Source organism: Crocodylus porosus, unplaced genomic scaffold, assembly GCF_001723895.1.
Source record: "Crocodylus porosus isolate Cpor-Errol unplaced genomic scaffold, CroPor_comp1, whole genome shotgun sequence".
NCBI classification, from domain to species: domain Eukaryota; kingdom Metazoa; phylum Chordata; order Crocodylia; family Crocodylidae; genus Crocodylus; species Crocodylus porosus.
Window position 1 is genome coordinate 123,636,875 of NW_017728931.1, and position 20,022 is coordinate 123,656,896.

Below are 20,022 nucleotides of genomic sequence, written 5' to 3' on the forward strand. Positions count from 1 at the left end.
TTTTGTTTTAAATCTAAGCATTAAATCTAGGGTACCTCTGATCATTGCATTTCAACTGAAAATGTTTATCATACCTTCTTTTTAAGGTACCAGTATTTAAAAACAGTCGCACTGTCTGACTGAGGATGACCCTTTAGCAAGGACTCCTGGTTCCTTATTTAAAACTTATTTCATTAAAATCACTGTGGGGCTACACTTACAGATTCTGTGTGGCTACACCTACGTGTTTTTTGGGACATTACAGTAATTTTGTCTAACTCTTGTTAATAGAAGGCACTTCCCATGAAGAAAACTGGAGTTTTTACCCTAATGCAGTCAGGACTGCAGGGTTCTGTGGTAACCCATCATTTCATCTCTACTGGCCAAATAAGAAAAAGGACAAGACACACAATATCCTGTCCTCCAGGGAGCTCATTATACAACCAGGATACATGATACAGTTTAAAGTAAGGAGATGCTTCTCTTCATCCAAAGTAAAGCATGCAATAAAAATTCAACTAATTTGTCTCTGGATAGCTTTACTAGCTCCAAGTAGAATACAAAATTCAGTAATCCTTTCAATATTTAATAATGCCTTGTTTTTTTGTAATGTAACGGGGAGGACAGTAACAAAAGCAATACAATAGGGTCAGAATGATTATATGTATGTTATTTCAAGCCAGGACTGAATTTCTGTATGCTTCAGGGGTGACTGGAAGTATTGGCTGCTTGGCCATTCTTCACTCAGCTGGGTAATATACGAAAAAAATATTGTCCTGATTTCTTATCTCTGAAGTGAAGTGTCATTATAATAACACCTGCTGAAGTGATGGAAAGAGGGAGATGGAAACTGACTGAGACCTTGAAAATGTAGGCAAGAATAGAGATTCCACCTGATTGAGACCAGCAATGTGCATAAGTCTCTGCCTGGCAGAGGAAACAATGAGAGGAAACAATTTCCATCATTAAGCAACAGGTAGAACAGGAGAAACAGAGTCAGAGTAAATAATGTGACATGCAGAGAATGTGAAAGGCAAGGATTTTTACAGGTGATATCTTTTATTGGACCAGCCACATGGTTGGGATAGTATTAAGCTTTCAAATGCAAAATATTCTTCATAAGGTCTGAAGGAAGAAGTAGGCATTGTGATGATTAAAAACAGTGAGGAGGGCTGTTGGAGAAGGAAAAAAAATCTGAGGTAGCAGATAAACAACAGAAAAAAAGATAGCTTGATTGTTGGGAGAGCAAAACCTTTCAAAAGAGAAGCGGGTCATTATCACCCATAGTGTAAAGGTAGATTTTCAGGAATCGGGTCAATTCTAGTTTGCCATAAAATGAATACTAATGTCCTTGGTTCTTAGTGTCCATCCTTCCTTCAGACCTAATGAAGAATGCTTCGCATTTGAAAGCTTGTGTAAGTCTATCCCAACCAAGCAGTTGGTAAAAAGACATCACACACAAAAATCCTTGTGTCTCCTGTAATTCCTTGACCATCATGAACTTCAGCACTCCAACACTACTAACACGTGCAGAGAATATGAAAGTATGTAAAATAAAGAGCCCTTTTATGTACTTGGTGATGTGTCACAACAGAATGGCCCATTTAATCAGCAAAGTGCCCCTTGATATTACTCTTTACTTTAAGATGGGCTTTTCAACCAGGTCAGCAGACTTTTCATCATTACAAAATAGCTATTAATTATTATTAGTGCTAGTCATTATTTATATTACAGGCCTAGATCGTACATTATTTATATTACAGTAATGTCCAGATCTTCTAGACCAGGGGTTGGCCACCTACATCCCACAGAGTCATTGGAGCTGGTTGGCAGAGCCATGGCCTTGGGTGGCATTTGGTGGATGGGGCTTTGAACACACCACAGCCAGGTGCGATGGGGCTTCACTGATGCCACCACCCAGCAGTGAGGAGATGCAGCACCAGCAGTGGCCAGGTCCTACCACTGGCCTGCCTCAGACCCGAGCTGGGTCATTCCAGCCTACCACAAAAAAAAGTCACTGAAACCTGTTTTAGACATTTTGCAAACAAATATGAGGAACATTCTGAAAAAGACAAGATATAACCTTTGAGAAAAGTAATCAGGGTGATGCTACATCTCTTCCAAATTACATTTGGTTCTTGGTCTCTCGCTATTGTTTTAACTTAAGGACTTTAAATTCCTCTTCCTCCAAAAATTAACTCCTTCATCTTCCCTAGAAGCCAATGCCAATTTTAGCCCATTTCCCCACAGTCTTTGACTACCCACATCCCTGACCTTTGAAATTACACCAGGGATTAATTTGATCTTCTGTTACTGTTGTGTGCAAGTGGGGGGAATAGAAAATTGTGAATACTAGCTCCCTAAGTGGTTAACATACCATTTTACCTGAATCCAGGACAACTTTGAATTTAAAATGATCCACTAATAATTAGATTCTATGCATGGAAAATGTATTACTGCAGGACAAGCCATTGTAGGGGGACAAGTGACAGGAAAGGTGATAGGGTATCAGGCAGTGGGGGAGTCAAGTGGCCTGAGCCCTGCCCCTTTTTCCCCTGTACTTTCCCCCCGACCACCTGTCCCCCCCACCATTTGCCCCCTTGTTGCCTACACCCCCAGTGCCTGTGCACCCTGCACCTTCCCCCACAGTGGCTGCCCACCTGCCACTTGTTCCCCTATGACTGCCACTGACGCTGCCCCCTCCCCAATTCCTGCAGCCCCTGACACTGCCCCCTCACTGCATTCCTGCACCCCTGGCACTCTACCCGCCCCCATTTAATTACCTCCTCCCACCTATCCCTCCCCACTGCTGCCTGCCTCCCTTGTAGCCTATACCCCCTGTTGCTGCCTCTGTCCCACCCTACATGGCCCCCCTGCTGCCCCTACTCCCTGCCACCTGCCTCCCTTCCACATTCCAGCTCTGGCTCTGTTCCAGTTTGGGGCATGGAGTACATGAGTGCTCCAGTCCCGCAACCCCGCCACAGTCACAGTGCTTGCAATGACGGTTGTGGTAGCTTTGGCCCTCTATCTGGCTATGGAACACGGGCCAGAGCTGCTGCTGCCACATTAGTTTGTTAGCTATTCAGTACCATGTAAAGTTTACTACATTTTGGTGTTATAGTGTCAAGACAAGTCAATTGTTTAATTTCTCAGGTACAGTTTCATTCTGTTTAAAAAAAAAACTTTTAAAAAGAGTGAACCCTGATGTATATGAATTAAACACCAGATTTTTATTATTAAAATCTTTGCCTGTGTGATAAATTGTTAACCAAAGTTGGGCTCTTAAATACATATTTAGGCACTTAAGTGGTCTGGTTTTCAGAAGTGCTGAGTGTCCAGGCTGGGCAGCAGGGTGGCTAGAAGCCTGGATTCTTCAAAATGTTTATCTTCTTAGATTGTTTATGTGGTTACATATTGATTTAGAGACTTAATATTAGGCGTCTGTTTTTTAAAATACTTGCCCTTAATTCCAAAACTTATGCTCTATTTTTGGCATTTCATCATCCTCTCAGTATACTCTGGTATAGAAATGACAAAAATTAATCCTATCTTACATAATACAAACATACCAGAATCCATGAGTGGTTAATATTTTCAGTTATATATATCGATGCACAAAGGTAGAGATACTTGAGATGGTGAATACTTCGGTTTCTATTGGTGGGCAAGATTATTTGAGTAGATGTGATATCTTTTATTAGATCAACTGAGTAGTTGAAAAAAAGTTCTTTGCAAGCTTTGGGGCACAATACCCTTCTTCAGGCATTTGGGAGATTCTGCTGTTCTTAAATCTCCAAGGTAGGAAAGAAGCTACCTGTGTGACAGGAGGTTAGTGAAAATGTAGATAGGTGGAAGTTTGAAAAACAATGGGTAGAGAAGGGAAGGGAGGGGGAGAAAAAGAGGGTAATAATGGGTGAAGGAGTACAGCAGGTAAGCATGGGAGACTGTTGTAGTATTGACTTCTCCAAGGCAGAAAAAGGGCAGTCTGTCAGTCTGTGAAAAAGTAAATAGGTGGAAGTTAGGATGACCTTGGGTAGAGAAGCAAAGGGGTGGTGGGGCGGGATTGTGTAAATGGTAAGTTCAGGCAGGTACCTGGTGAATCAGATGTCAGGCATGTTGTAATGTGCCATAAATCCAATGTCTATATTAAGACCATAATTTTTTGTATCCAGTAGATTTATGAAGTTAAGTTTCTAGGCTTATCTACAAATGGTGTGTTGTAAATTCCCTTTGAGGATTAGAACTGAGAGATCAGAAAGAGAGTAATTGTCTTGTGAGAAGTGTGCACCCACAGGTAATTGGATATTTATGTCTTTCTTGGGTTTTTTGGTGTATGTTCCTTCTGGTACACAGTTGTTGTTTGGTTTCTCCTACATATTTTCCATCAGGGCATTTAGTGCACTGAATGAGGTATATTACATTTCTGGAAGTGCGAAGTGCCGGTGTAAGTTCCAGAAATGATGATGGTTTTGTTGTGGGGTGTAGTTATTGTGGGAGGGGTGGATGTGTTGGCAGGTTTTGCATTTCTTGGCCTGACAAGATCTGGATCCATTTGGTGTGGTTTAGGTCATAGGAAGTTTGCTTCTGGTGGTGAGGTTAGCAAGGTTTGGTGCTTGTCTAAAGGCAAGAATGGATGCTTCTGGAAAGATCTCTTTAAGAATTGTGTCGTCTTCTAGTATGGGTTGCAACTGTGTGAGGATTTTCCATGTAGGTTCCAGAGAAGGATGCTATGTCATAACTAATGGTGTGCAGTTAGTGGGGATTTTTTTTGTATTGCAGCAAATTTTAATGCAGTATCTGGGTGACTCATTTAGGAGTACAATCCCTCTTTCTGGAGGAGTGTCCTTGCTGGGTGAAAGCCTCTTTGAGATTTGTGAGGTGGCAATCATGAGTATTCTCCTTGGTACAAATTTGGTGGTATTGGAGAGCTTGGCAGTAAATTACAGCTTTTTTGGTAGGTTTAGGGTGATTGCTGGTTATGTGTAGATATGTATGTTGGTCCATTGGTTTCTTGTATATGGTGGTTTGTATTTTACCATTTTGGATATTGATCATGGTGTCCAAAAAGGAAATGTTGGTGTTTGAGTATTCAAGAGAGTCTGATGGAGGGGTGATAGCTGTTGAATTTTTGATGGAAATCAATCAGAGATTGCAGGGTTTTGCTCCAAATTGTTAAGATGTTATTTATATATCTCAGGTATAGCATGGGTTTGATGGTGCAGTTCTTGATGAATTCTTTTTCCAGGTGGGCCATAAAAAGTTTGGCATATTGTGGGGTCATTTTGATTTCTATTCTGCATTTGTTGGATTTAAGTTGACAGTCTCTTTTTTAAACCTTTAGAAAGAAAGGGTGATTAAGACTTCATCATGTATGACATTAATATCCTTTTGATCTCTTCAGTCTAGCAAGATATGACAAATTTTTGTTTGTGTTTCAGATTGTGGTTGGCTGTGAGGCAACTTCTTGTGGGGACCTCCACTCTGTCATGCTGGAGTACACCAAGGATGCCAGGTAAACAAGAACATTATATATGGTCCCAGTTGCATATATCATATTACAAAGCTCAAGGGCTTTCGCTTATGAAAGCAGTTGCTTTGAGTCATACAGTGACCATTTTCAAATCAGAGGTGCACCACTCCTATTGCAAACATAGCAACTTACATACATCCTGTAAACTTTCTTGTTAAGTCACCCAGGCCATTGACAGACCAATGACATTGTGCTTCAAGTTACAGTTAGTAACTATGTCTCTGTTAAACAGAGAGAACTCCTGTTCTGCTGTGATAAAGAACTATAATTGTTGAGCTAAGGTTAAAATAAAAACCATGTGATGCTAATTTGCACTTGAATTGGTGACCCATTATATTGTTTCCTGTAGTAGAGTATAATGTTAGAGAGATTATTTCATAAAAAATAAAGATGTTCTTTTGGTGCTTATATGCTTTTCTGTGTCAGTATATACCAATGAGTCTTAATCAGGGTGCCATACAACGTTAGCGCTGTTAGATGCATAAGTCTGATTACACCCAGAGATTTCATATAGGAATCCATAGTAATAATAGCATTCAAAAGAATTGCTGTATTATTTTTTCCAAAATCAAAAAATGAGAGAAAACTAACTGGAGTTTTTTGAGGGGTGCCTTGAGTCTAACATGGTTGAGAACCACTGATACAGACATTGTGGGGAAAACCGATATAAAAGGACTTTTCTCTGACCTAGGAAGAGAAGGGACTAGGGATCAGAATTCTTAGTCACAAGCTGTAGTATCAGCTCACAGGGCTCCTCCTCTGCTTTCCACAACCTGTTACCAATACACGTGATTCTGAGCATTTCCACTAGAAGGGGCTTCTTCCTTGGCTTATCAAGGTTGCAGAATTTCACACTTTGTCTGTTTTGTCTGTTTGTGACAATGATACATGGAAAATATTGCTGAAGATCCCTTGATTATTTTTCTAAAAGAAGCCATTGTCATGACCTATAATGGATAACTTACTTCTCTTTTATTATTCTTTTCAGTTGTTCTAACAACATATTTTCTTCATTTCCTACAGGACAGATTCATGGCAACTTGTCCAGACACAATGCCTTCCTTCCTCAACTAATAGCATTGGCTGCTCCCCATTTCAGTTCCATGAAGCTACCACCTATAATTCTGTCAACAGCTCTATGTGGAAAAGAATAACTATCCCACTGCCTGATCATGTCTCATCCAGGTAGGTTACCAAAAGGTCACATCCCTGTGGAATTATTAGCTGTCATCTATATTGCTGGAACTGTTTGTCCAGAACAACTAGTGAATTTAATGTGATTCTTTTTTCAGGATTTGGATATGATACATAATGAAAGTCTTTGGAAATGTTTTCCTTTAACAAAAACTGGCAATTGCCAGATATTAGATGGTCAGTACTTTTAATCTAAAGATTTCGACTGAGCCACAGCCATAAGAACTACCAAAGCTTCAACTACCGATTACCATGAGTAGTCTCATGGAAGTCAGTGAGGAAGGCCAGCTGTGGGCATTTAGACACATGGTCTCGGAGCGGGGGTGGCAGTTTAATTAGAGTGGCTACAAGAGCTGCTCTAATTAAAGCACCTGGAGCATTTCTTGTACCAGCATCCCCACACTGAAAAATGGCTACAGGGGCGCTTTAACTAAAGCTCATTCAACAAGCTTTAATTAAAGTGCCCCGCCGCTATTTTTTCAGCATGGGGATGAGACGCTAGAGTCGGCTGGAGTGTAGTGATTAATCAAGCTTGCTCTGACTTACTGTAATTACAGTGCAAGTCAGAGCAGCTTTGCTGCTCGTGTATAGGCACTCTGTGTTAAGAAGCACTATAATCAATAGTAGTACTTACAGGATTGGGATTTTAAATTGTCAGCCAATGTAAATCTATAGACTTAAGACAATATTTTCAAAAAACAAAGGTCAAAGTTATGTTCCTCAATTCAAATCCTGGAAATAGCCTGATTTTTGATGAGTGCTAAGCACTGAATAACTCCAGTTTACATCAGTAGTTGTTGGCTGCCTAGAAATTTTGAAAATCACAAATATTAGACCAGGGACCAGGAACCTACAGCCCATAGGCTGGATCCAGACCACAAAGAGGTTTTATCCAGCCTGGCAAGCATGCCAAAATGGAAATGTTATACATCCCTTCATAAGTTTTATGTGAGAATGCATTATCCACTGGCGGACTATCTAATATCTGCTGCCTCTGCCCTTAGGATCAGACTGTTACTTCAGCCCACTGTTAGTGTAAGCTTTGAAAATTTAAGTCAGACTCTATTATTTAATGCTATTGTTTTAATCAAAGTGGAACGATTCGCAGAGATATTTCTATCTCTGGTTGACTATTTTTGTATATAAATGTTTTATGTTTTAAGATATATCATATCTTGTTTCTTGGTATTTGTAGTGCAACTCAATTCAGGTGGATTCAGAAAGGAGAAGAAACAGAGAAACAAAGCTGGGCCATAGATCATGTGTATATTGGAGAAGCCTGCCCAAAACTCTGTAGTGGTCATGGATATTGCACTACTGGAGCCATTTGCATTTGTGATGAAGGATACCAAGGTTTTTTCTCTTGAATTCCTTTTGTTTATCTCTCTCTGACATGCAGATATAGGTCAAAACAAAGAAAATAAAGACTTATTCAAATATACTGACTGACTCAGCAAAGAATTGCTTGAGTAACCCATATCTTGTTTCTTGGTATTTGTAGTGCAACTCAATTCAGGAGTGATGTTATAGCCATGAGGGCCCAGTGAGGATTTTTGAGAGTGAAATACAGTTGATCCAATAAAAGATATCATGCACAAAAATCCTTGTCAAATTATACATTCATAAGTAGAATTGTCACAAGTGTCAGGTAGCCCCACCTTCTATTATCTCCATATTGAATTACTGTACTCTGCTTTATTACATTACTGTGCTGTGCATTAAAGGCTATCAGACCTCATCTAATGCACAGTGTGGATGCCTTATTACTCAGGGATAGATATTTCTCACACAGACCATGCCATACTTATATTCATTCCACAGAGCACATTGGCTTTCAGTTTGTTTCCTGGTGGAGTCCAAGTTGTGGATTATGACCAATAAGAGCCGAGTCCTGCAACGTATAAAACTCTGGCTCTGCTCCAAAAGTCAGTCAGTCTTGTGCTTATACATACATGAGTAGTCCAATTAAACCATTTAAGTGCTTAGTTGGAATGGGGCCAGGGTGCTCAACATCTTGAAGGACTGTATCTTGTAGCTTTAAATAATTTTGATCCCAGCTATCTTAGAGACGTCTCTTCAAGTAGTTATTTCAGACTGCTCTCACCAGTCTGGTTTAAAACAAGAGAAATTCTCTAAAAGCCAATGGAGCTACACTATGTAAATGAGTAAAGACACGCACCCTTTGTTTTTTAAATGTGAAAGCTTAGCTTCTTGTGCCAGTCATGCAGAAATCTGAATATCATGTGCAGTTCTGCAGCAGTGTATTCTGCCCACAGTTCCATTTTACATTGGGTCCTGCCTCTGGCAGTAATTACAATGAATTGAATATGAAACTGAAAACGGTAAATTTTTTTGTCGGTACTTTGATACTTATCTGTATTATAATGTCACCCTGTCATTTTCAGGTGACGACTGCTCTGTTTTTAGCCATGATCTTCCCAGTTACATTAAAGATAACTTTGAATCTGAAAGAGTCACTGAAATAAACTGGGAAACCATTCAGGGTGGAGTTATAGGGAATGGGTGCGGACAGCTGGCACCATATGCCCATGGAGATTCACTGTATTTTAACGGATGTCAAATAAGGCAAGCTATAACTAAACCTTTGGATCTCACACGAGCAAGGTAATAACACTTTCCTATGAATACAAAATACTATCTTAACAGCTTGTGAGAAGACTAACCTGTTATAAAAATGAAATGGCATGTGTGCGAAATGAATGGTTAGAATAAACAGGGATGGCTCAGCCTTACAGACAGGCATGTCCGGCTGGCTAGAAGAATTTTTAAGATTGGCAAAATGTTTTAACAACTTGCAGCTTGGAGTTTATGAACAAGGAGGAGTTGCCTGTTGGCAGGAAAGGTCTGATCTTTTTAGTATGCCTACCCTAGCATGGTATGTGCAGGTACCTTAAGGCAAGGCCATCACCAGAGGCCAGATAACAGACTGATCAGCAGTCTGAACTGGTAAGGCAAATCCTAGGCTACCATGTCACATTCAAAGTGAGAGGCAGTGAGGATGTTAACATTAAATACAGACCCACTTCCAAAATTAGTTGTCAGCTAAAGTTACAGTCGCCTGCCAAGAAACAAGCACAACTTTTTCATCTGTGAAGTTTTTCAGGCTATGTAGTACCGCATGGACTCTCTGGTTCCTAAAAGAAAAATGTTTCCAGAACTCTGCATTTGTCTTTTAAGCCAATTGGAAGACAAAATAAGAATTAGGATCTGTCAGCAAGTATACCAAGTATTTATGCCTAGAGTTATACTCTTAATGTCTTATGTACACACCTAAATAAAGATTTATGAGTCTAACTTCAGGTACTACTTTTGGTAAATTTTAGCCTTTCTATTTTCCTTTTTTAGTTTTTTTCTATACGTGTTGCCATTTGACTTCTGAACATTGATACATAGCTTGGCTTTCAGTAATGCATGTAAACATGGATTGAGTGCCACCAATAACACTGAGATGTATACAGACATTGCATTTGAGCAGTGTTAACAAAGGGTATTATTATGGAGAAAGTGTTGTGTTTTAGCGACATCAAAGTGGCTTATTTTGTTTACTGCTAGTAATGTTTCTTAAAGTCATTCTGTACTTTTGAAAAAAATAACTACGGCAAAGTTGGAAATATAATCACATTGGCTTGAACATTTTCCATAAATTAAAAATGATATATTTTCTTCTGTGTTTTACAGCAAAATAATGTTTGTTTTGCAAATTGGGAGCATTTCACAAACAGATAGTTGCAATACCAACCTGAGTGATCCTAATACTGTAGACAAGGCAGTGTTACTCCAGTACAGTGTAAATAATGGAATAACATGGCAAGTAATTGCACAGCATCAGCCAAAGGACTTTATACAAGCCCAAAGAGTGTCTTATAATGTTCCGCTGTAAGTACCCAATCATATTCATTACTGCTGAATAAGTAGTATAAATCCTCTGGAGAAAGGACTGTATTGATTTCTACACAGGAAAAGAAAGGAAACATGGGCATAGACAGGGCAAGAGAGTGGATGAGAAGTATGACATTTATAAGAGTGATCAAAACGGAGTGAACAGACCTTCAGGATTATTTAGAGAAGTGTAAAATTTTACATTTAAAAATATTTTCCAAGAAGCATAAAAATCTTTTTCCTGAATCAATCTAAATTCTCATTTGTCATTAAATCATTTATTGCTATTCCAAGTTGATATTTCAGAGCACATCTTGGTTTTACATCTAGTTCTTATTTTGAGAATAGGTAGATAGCCAAGAAAGGTTCCTTTTTAGCACAGAACTCTTACTGGTTTTTGTGTTTTGTAATGATAGGGAGGCACGAATGAAAGGAGTCTTATTGCGCTGGTGGCAGCCCCGTCACAATGGAACAGGTCATGATCAGTGGGCTTTGGACCACGTAGAAGTCGTCCTGTGAGTATCAGATTCACCTCATACCATCTTCATCTCAGAAAGTGTTTCAATTCCTTCAGCATGGCAAAATGTTAAACTCAGTAAGAACAGTTCTGATGTAGAGAAACTTCTGAAAATCATTATTTTGCATATGTTGCAAAGGTCAGCATTTAAGACAACCATGATATAACTTAACACAACAGGGATGCATGTTGTGCATCATGGAGAAATGCAAGAGGGAAAGTGTGGGCTTTAATATCTTTAAATATTTGTGTGCTTGAATAAAGCAGTAGGGTCTTGAAAATATTTCATGCTGTGACATGGAAGGATGTGCATTCATAGCAGCTATGTTGCCATATAAAGTTGATTTACATCTGTTCGAAGATAGAATAGCTTGCTGTACTGTTCATCATAGAGTAAAGTTGTTGAATTGGGCTCTGAAAAATTGCATTAGAAACTAACGCCTTATTCGTTTCCTTTTTTAGTAAGAAGGATACCGTTCAAAAACAGGGTTCTCTATCTCAGGTTCCTATGGTCTGAGCTGTAGACTTATTCCCTTTGTCAAGAGTTTACCAAGAAAAGTGTCTCCACCCTATTGCTTCCCCCATTAACGAAATGGGTTTCACTCTCAGTTAACCCTTTTTTTTTTTTTTTTTTTACTGTATTACATGACACACAGATGACCTGCTTCTTCTCTAACAGTTTAGTTCCAGTAGAACTGAAATGCTAGTGCCTTGACGGGCTGGAACTCTTCGCTGACAGTGGGTGGCAGAGAGAGGCGTATCTTCTCAATAGATAGGTTCAAACATTCATTATATCAAAAATCTAGAAAAACAGCAGCACAGACATTAAGCTTGGATAACCTCCTGATTGAATAATTATAATAATGAGGTTTCTATTTTTAAATCTGAACTAGAAGAGGTGCTGAAGTATTGTTTTTAACAAAAGAAAATTGGATTATTTGATCTCTACTTAGCCTGTTCTCCTTTCCACTGAGAAGCACCAGCTTGCATGGCATTCATATCAACCCCAAACCAAAATTGGTTCCAACACAAAGTAACTGTACACGCTCTGCTGCTTTTACACTCCTTGCTGGGCTCTGCTTCCATAACATCAAGCTTAAGTTTGAAGGAACAGAGGGTTGGACATGATTCCTGACTCAGTTAATTGATGGTTATGTGTTATAGATCTCACAACAATTGAACAATTAAAACATCCAAGAGAAAAGCTAAATTCTTACAGCCATGTTTCAGCTCAGGTGGGAAATGGTACACATGGTTCTGCAATATTCCAACATCTTTCTACTTTATGTTGTTTTTAAAAAATGTAACAAAAAGAGAGTTTTCAAAAAGTAAGAGTATAATGTATAGGACACCAATTTGACCATGGATTTTTGAGAGCATTACTAAGTATAATGGGAGAGATTTAGGAAAGGGAAGTGTCAGCTGAATGCCAGGAAAACCTTTGTGGCAATAAGATCTCTCAGGGTGTAGGACACCTATCCAAGCCTAGTATTGGAAACAGTCATTTGAGATATTTTAAAAGCAAACTGAAGAAAGCATTAGAAGTAGGAAACAGCTTTGCTCAGAAGAGAAACTAAGTATGCAGATTATGCTCTCACACTGTTACTCCTGTTGAGAAACCTTGAGAGCTTTTCCTGAATTCTGAGCAGAGCCAGGGTAGAACAGGATAAATCTGCACTTCCCCTGCTTTGGAAATGAGTTTTCAGGTGAACACTACATCATGCCTGGCAGAAAATAGCTCATTTACAAACTGCTTGCTTCCTTAGTGGACCCTGTTCATGAAGAGCTATAGCAGAATGTTATTAAAAGGCTAGATTTGAAACATAAAACCTGCTAAACATGACAGGACACATTCCTGTTAGGAACTTAAAAATTGTACATAATGACACATATGGTATGTGCTAATTAGTCATTAATTCATTCTGACCTCCTCTAGCTGCACTAGTTGAAACTTGTTAATCAAAATAGTTTCTATGTTGCATAGAGATTCCTTTCAAATTACATTCATTGTTATTTCAAATTTCTGAGAGTTCAAAGCCAACTCATGCTGAAGCACTGTCAAATTGTCTTGCCCATTGAGTATTGGTTACAGGCATAGGTATGGCCAAGAGACCTGAGTTCTCTTCCTGCCTCTGCTGATGCCTCAACTGTGTCATCATGGGCTAGTCACTTTACTTCTCTGCACTTCATTTTCCAGTAAAACAGGCACAATAATGCTCAGCCCACTTTGTAAAGTGCTGCAAAATGTATGAAAGAAAAGCTCCAGATAAAGTGCAGAATATTACCATTATTCCTATACTGGATAGTCTCACTTGCCTCTGTGCTAGAGTGTGAAACACCACCATTAATTATGGATAGGATTTATCTTTGAGTCTTAATTTTTCTTCAGGTCCTGGACCTAGGCTGTTTTGAATCTTTGAATTTTCTGGGGAGTTTCAAGGGTTGAGAGGAAAAGAAAAAGCATAAGAAGTGAAACTGAACCCGAAAGTGTGGACATACTGAGTCAAATGCACAGTTGTAGAACGTAGCAATGCCAGTTGTCACAAAAGCAAACATTAGTTGAAATAATGTGTACCAAGGAGGTGGAAGGGCAAAGATGTAACCCCAAAATCCACCAGCAGGCAGAATGTTGTGCTAAATTTTATTTCAAAAAAGGGTTCATTAAATTATTTCCATTAAGTTTAATTGTAATTTGCTGCCTTACATCTCTCTCTAGGCTGTTTGTCATGTGACAGCCTTGCCTTTCCACTTTCTCAGCTTTTTACTTACATGACCAGCTGTCACCACTCAGTTTGTTTCAAGTGCAGCCCATGCAAGGGGCTATAACACTTGAGATAGAGTCAGGTTTATATTATCAGGAAACCATAGGAACTAATGTGGAAGACTTGAAAAATTAAACTGAGTAAAGAAATGTAGAGATGTAGGGAACACTCTTGCTTTGCTGAGAGTCATACTAGAGCAGTAGCACTTGGAGAAGCAGCTGAAGGTATATATACTATCAAAGAGCCACAGGAAGTGGCTTGGTGGGGTCCTGGACTAATATAAGGATTCTTGGGTCAGAAACCCTGCCTGTTCAGGGAATGCAAAACCTTCCTTCACTCCGGACAATCTCAGGCAAGTCCAGTGGGGATCACCACCATATTTTCCACCCCACACCAGTCACTTCCCATTGATTTTCCCCTGGTAAAGTTTTATCTAAGCCTTAAATCACCAGATACCTAATGAGTCACATTCAGGATGCCCCTGTATCCTAGACAGCCAGGAATACCTCTGGTTTCAGGGCCTGGTTGAAATCCTTGTCTATCTGCTAACATTCATGTGTTGTCCTGTTTTTGTAACCCTTCTACATGGATCATCTGAATGAAACACCAGCTAATTGAGTAGGTCAAAAAGGAGGGAAAGGAAAATTGCATTACTGAGCACCGTAGGAGTGGACAAACTGTGACAGGAGGTCATCCCCGGGTCCAGTCACAGTGCCAGCCCACCTACCTGTCTAGGGCTGTCTTCCTCAATCCACTCACCATGCCTTAATGTATCCAAATCAGATGGAAAAATGCGGGAGGCTGCCCATTTAATGCCCTGATGCCAAGGGCATAATACACAGCTCTGACCTTCCCTTTACCGTGTGCCATGCCTCACAGATGGGATCCACAGTGACTTCCAACTCCACCGGCCCCATTGCTGAGCCATACTCAGCCTCTGGCCTAAACTTGGCCTCAGGTGTCCTTGGACACATCTTAGCCGGGCCTCTGGCCCAACTTGGCCTCAGGTGTCCTTAGATGTGCCTGGGCCACATGCCCCCTCTCTGGGGCCTCTACTTCCCACACACATTCTGGGCTCCCTGCCTCTCATTGGGCTCCTAGCCCCTCACACTCTGCCCCTGCACTGAGGTAACTACTCCATCAGTAGTTATGCCCCTTAGGCTTCAGGCATCTGTCAACATGCCTGGACCCCACACTCCTTCAGGCCTCCCACTAGGCCTCGGGCCCTCCTGGCCCCTGTGCTGTCACCCAAGCCTGGTGCTTTTCTGTCAGAGTGTGCTCCCTTAACCCTTCCCCTCCACCGGGTCACCCACAGGGTAGTGAGGGCTGAGGCTTTCCAGCACCCCATATTCGCCTTTCACTAGGGAGGCACTGGTGTGCCATTTCAGGAGACTGCCCTGCCACAGGCAGCCCCACCACACTATCCAACCCCAGCAGGGTTTAGTTTAAGGTCATGCCACAGGACCAAGTGCAAGCCTACCTGCCCTGGTTTTATTCCTCTTACTGGGCTCCTGGATGTTCTCCCTGGGCCGCTGTCTCCTGGGCACTCTTTTGCAGCCTCCGTCTCATAGTCTGCTCTTAGTCACTGGCCCATCTGTCTCAGACCCCCTCATTGGATGCCTCCCATCCAGCAGCTGAGCTTCAGCCTCCTTCATACCAGCCTGCTTGCTGGCTGACCACCTGTCCTCTCTTGCAAGTGATGCCACCCCCCCCCCCCAATCAAGAGGACCTTCAGCCTCTTTTAGGCTCTGGCCCCACCTCTAAGTTATTTGAGGTACCAGCAGCTCTCTGCAGCCCTGGCCTGCCCCTTGCAGTGGGCGTACTTGCCCTTCAGCCTGTTGGCCCTGCCCCCCTTGCATTGACCAGTTAAGAGTCTGAGGATCAGTCTGACAGCAGCTGACCTTCACCCTCCGCAGGGGTCCCCTCAGGCCCCTCCATACACCAGTCCTCTCTCCCACTGGGCTTGCCTGGTGCCCCACCAAATTTATATCAAGCAGCTGTTCACTCCACTGGGCTCATCTGAGCCCCTGCCTTCTGTCACTCCCAGTTCTAATCAGGGGCTTACCTAGCCCCTCCATAGGCCCACAAACTATAAGCCCCTTTCCTAGGCCCTTGTGTGCACAGCCACTCTTATTTCACTGTCCTGGCCCCTTGCTCAGGTCCCTGTGCGCACTGCCTCTCTCTAGGCTGGCCTCTCCACAGCTCCAGGTCTACAGCCACTTCCCCAGGGCTTGGGACCTCCACTAGGTCCCTAGGAACCTCCTCCTTCCCCTCAGTTCCTATCCTTAACCTCCAGGTTGTTTCTGGAAGCAGCAGATCTCAAGCTGGGCAATGTTACCTCAGCAGCATCCCTGCCAGCTCTGCTCCTTGGGGCCTGCTTTTATATTGAGGCTGCTCGGCCCTGCAGCCTCCTGGCTGTTACGTGACCACCTGATTGGCTCTGCTGTCATCTGCAGGCTGCCTCACAGTCTCCTTATGCCCTTATGGTGGCAAGCACCCAAAGGTGCTCCACCACACACACCTTTTTCTCATGCTCTGTAAATTCCATCTCTCTGACCCCACCAAAATCATCCTCAACTGCCCTCTTCCAGGCCCCTAGTCAGAATGTCCTGAATTTTCATTCTTAAAACCTGGACAGCCTATTCATATTGTACATGCATCCTTTAGGGGCTCTTGCATACAACCCCCACTTATGAAAGAAGGTGGTACATGTACCATCCACACCATCTCGTTTTAGAAAAATACCATAGATATGTATGATAAATTCAAGATTCATACTCATTGTATTCTGACAGGGGATTAAGCATGCAAAACTCCTCACCTTCCAGTCCAACCCCTTTATGCTATCATGGTATCAACTGGCCAGAAATTTGACCTAAGTTTTCAAGTGAGGAAAAAGGCACAACAGGGCAGTGGCAGGTCCTAGCTGCCAGCAGCACAACCAGCAGTGGCAACTGTTAATTTGGCTTTCCTCCCCACAAATCTGTGCCCAGGGCTGCTGCTCCAGTTAACTCTACCCACTTAGTTATGGGACTGGATGAGGATTCCCCTGGTTGGGGAGGAGCAGCTGTCCTGGTTACGTGCACCATAATGCCTTCTAGCATAGGAGGCATTTTGGGGGACTGAGAATCACATCCTAGGTGTCTTAATCCCTGGGAAATGTAGGTTTACAGAATGGCCCCAGGAGGGCATAGGTGGGCTATCTACACGTGCAACTAATGCAACACAATAACACATAAACACACATGGTGCTGGAGTTTAATTCTCCCAGGCACCACATTTATATGTATGTATTTGCATGTCGAGCTGGGTCAGAGCAGCCTCAGCTGGCAGGGGGGGCCCCAGGAGCTGCCTGCCAGCCCGGGGCTACTCCAGCCTGGCTCAGCATGCCTCAGCCAGCCCTGTCAGCATCCATGTGTGTTGCTGTGCACTAAAGAATGATGCCATAGGATAGTACTTGTGTTTACAAGTACTAACCTATGGCAGAGTTAATTAGTTTCCTGCAGCTTAATAGGGCTACATGTGTAGACACTGAGACTTTCCTGTGGAGCTAATTAGGCAGCTCTACAGTAAGCATCTCATGTAGATGCACCAAGTTAGAGCAATCCTGAGTCTGCTGTAACTTATGCCTGCAACTCCTATAGCTCCACAGCTGTAGGAGGGCACAAATGTGGACTTTTTGCTTCTTGCCCCTGCCCCATGTTCTGCATGAGCTGTAACTCTTCAAGACCTGAGTATCTAATCCTAGTGTTATTAAATTCCATTATTTTAAAGGCGTAGAAGCCTCTCAATAAGAAAAGTAACCTTTGGACTGCTGAGGATGGCTGTGTGTGTCCTCAGTATCCTGCCCTGAGATGCCCCTGTTTTACCACAATCCACTCCTGCTCCCCTCACAAAACCCTCCCCTATTTTCTCCACTCCTCCTCCATGAACAAGCAAAGGACCTTGCCCTCCTAACCAGTTAGGCACTACTAATGAACCACTCTAGGTTCCTACCAACTTCTCTCCACCCTAAAATATTTTTGATTTCTAGTTCCTACCTTGAGGAAGACTGGTGAGAGGGCAGGTAGGGGTACTGCTTCCTTGCAGGGAAGGTATTGTCAGTTTAACTCAGTTGATTAGAGTGTGGTACTAATAACACCCAGGGTCACAGGCTTGATCACTGGTTGGACTAGATAATTTCTTGAGGTCCCTTTCAGCCTTGCTGCTCTATGAAATAACCAAGGACTCACTGCAAGCAAGAGTTCTCATTTTATAGTACTTTTCCAGCAACCATATACCTTCCCTTCTCCTTCTAACGGTGACTGCCATTTAGTGACTACGTAATCCACTGGAAGTTAACCAGTCCCAAAGGGCCTTTGTACACACCACAAAATTGACCTTTAAAGCAGGTTAAACGCTCTTTTGCACTGCTTTAATGACACTGCTGTTTGCACATTTGCGGCGTATTGCACGTTAATGCTGCTGCTTGCACATTTGGCAGCCTATTGTGCATTAAATGACTTTAGGACACAGCAAAATAAAACATGACTGAGGGGTTTTAGTTTGCTTCCCTAGTAACCGGGGAGGGAAGCAGGAAGCACTGGGCTCTGTGTAGCTCAGGGGCTGTGCAGGCTGCCCGTGCAGGCAGGCTCCACTGAAGGAAAAAAAAGAAAGCAGAGAGCCTAATCTTTTCCTTTTTCTCCCCGGAGCCTGCCTGCCAGCCTGAGCTGTGCAGGGGCCCAGTGCTTCCCTCTGTGGCTGCAGTGCCCCCCCCAAGGACCATCCGGGCAAGGTGCCTGTGGGTGGGTGCCACCTAGGGGGTGCCACTATGGCCGCGGAGGGAAGCACTGCCCCCCACCACTCCAGCTCAGGGACTGTTCGGCCTGCTGGCAGCTCACCCTCCCCCTCTACTGCCGGAGAGGCAGGTAAGAATTGGGCCCCAACCCCTGTGTACATACCATGGGGGTTTACTTTGTTTTAAATTGAAGCAGCGTTTTTAAAAACCCACCACTTCAATTTAGGGAGAATTAAACTAAAGTAAACCCCATGGTGTGTACAAGCGGCCCACAAGCCAGGTTATGTCCAGAAAACAGATTATAACTGATTTATAAACAGGGCTATCATACACTGTTCATTCTGATCTACTCCTTATCATCATGATAAAGACCTAGCACTTAAGACTTTATGGGCTACACTTTCTGAGGCACACCCTCCTCTTCTCTGGGTATAGATAAATTGCAGGAATAAATGCCACTATTTTGACCTGTAATTAATATGTGAATGCAAAACCTGTAGGTGCAATAAAGAAGGCTACATATTATTTGACTCATACATTTCTTTCAGCAGCAGTATTGCTAATACTATAATTTAGCGACTAACACTGTAATGGCACTCAAAGTGAATATAACATCTATTTTGTGTAACATCTATTGCTTCTCAGCCTCTTGAAGGCTCAGATCAAGTGTTATATTTAATCTTGCAGCTAATTATTTGTCAAGTTGCTTTAAGGGTGGTGGTGGACCTGTAGAATGTGGGGTGAAACATATATCACAGTTCTCCTTAACCTTTAAATCTAAATTTCATGATGCATTTGTTAGTGCAGTATATTTGCTGTTTCCACCTGTGAAGAAAGCTTTGGGCAGAGCCCTCACACTTTCCATAACTGCAGTCCTTCTTAGAATAAAACATTGTTCTCTCACGACCCTCTACCCCTTCAAAGAGATTACTTTTCCTGTGTCCCAGTACTTCTACCCTAAGAACAGCCCGTGTCCAACCCTGCATTTCATTAGCACATTAGCTTAGTTTTTTTCCCTGGGTGCAATTCACAGCCTGTCTTCTGCACAGTGAAACCACAATTACCACACACTTTTTGCATGTGCATCTTGACTAGCCATTTTTTGTGAATGAGGCAGGCCCTATAAAGAAAGAATGAGCTCTGATCCAAGGTATTAAGAACTGCAGAACAATAACCTGTAAATTTAGGGTCTGGTCCTGCCTTTTTTGCACACTCAAAGCTCCCAATGGCATCCAGGAGAATTTTAGCTGTGCAAGGAATGCAAAACATGGCCCCATAACTCTTTGTAAAAACTAGTTCACTTTTGAACAAAAAACACGGAGTTAACCCCTCCACAGCCATCACTCCATGCTATTCATTATCA

The 20,022-nt window shown here is 42.2% G+C and overlaps 1 protein-coding gene across 1 annotated transcript in view; it reads left to right on the plus strand.

Moving 5' to 3' along the window:
- RELN (reelin) overlaps positions 1–20,022 on the plus strand; it is a 560,682-nt gene that overhangs the window by 524,407 nt on the left and 16,253 nt on the right. The window contains exons 57-63 of the mRNA XM_019543587.1: positions 271–446; positions 5,418–5,491; positions 6,533–6,694; positions 7,899–8,056; positions 9,109–9,328; positions 10,403–10,600; positions 11,020–11,118. Coding sequence (XP_019399132.1) covers positions 271–446; positions 5,418–5,491; positions 6,533–6,694; positions 7,899–8,056; positions 9,109–9,328; positions 10,403–10,600; positions 11,020–11,118 — 1,087 coding nt within the window. The remainder of the gene's footprint in view (positions 1–270; positions 447–5,417; positions 5,492–6,532; positions 6,695–7,898; positions 8,057–9,108; positions 9,329–10,402; positions 10,601–11,019; positions 11,119–20,022) is intronic.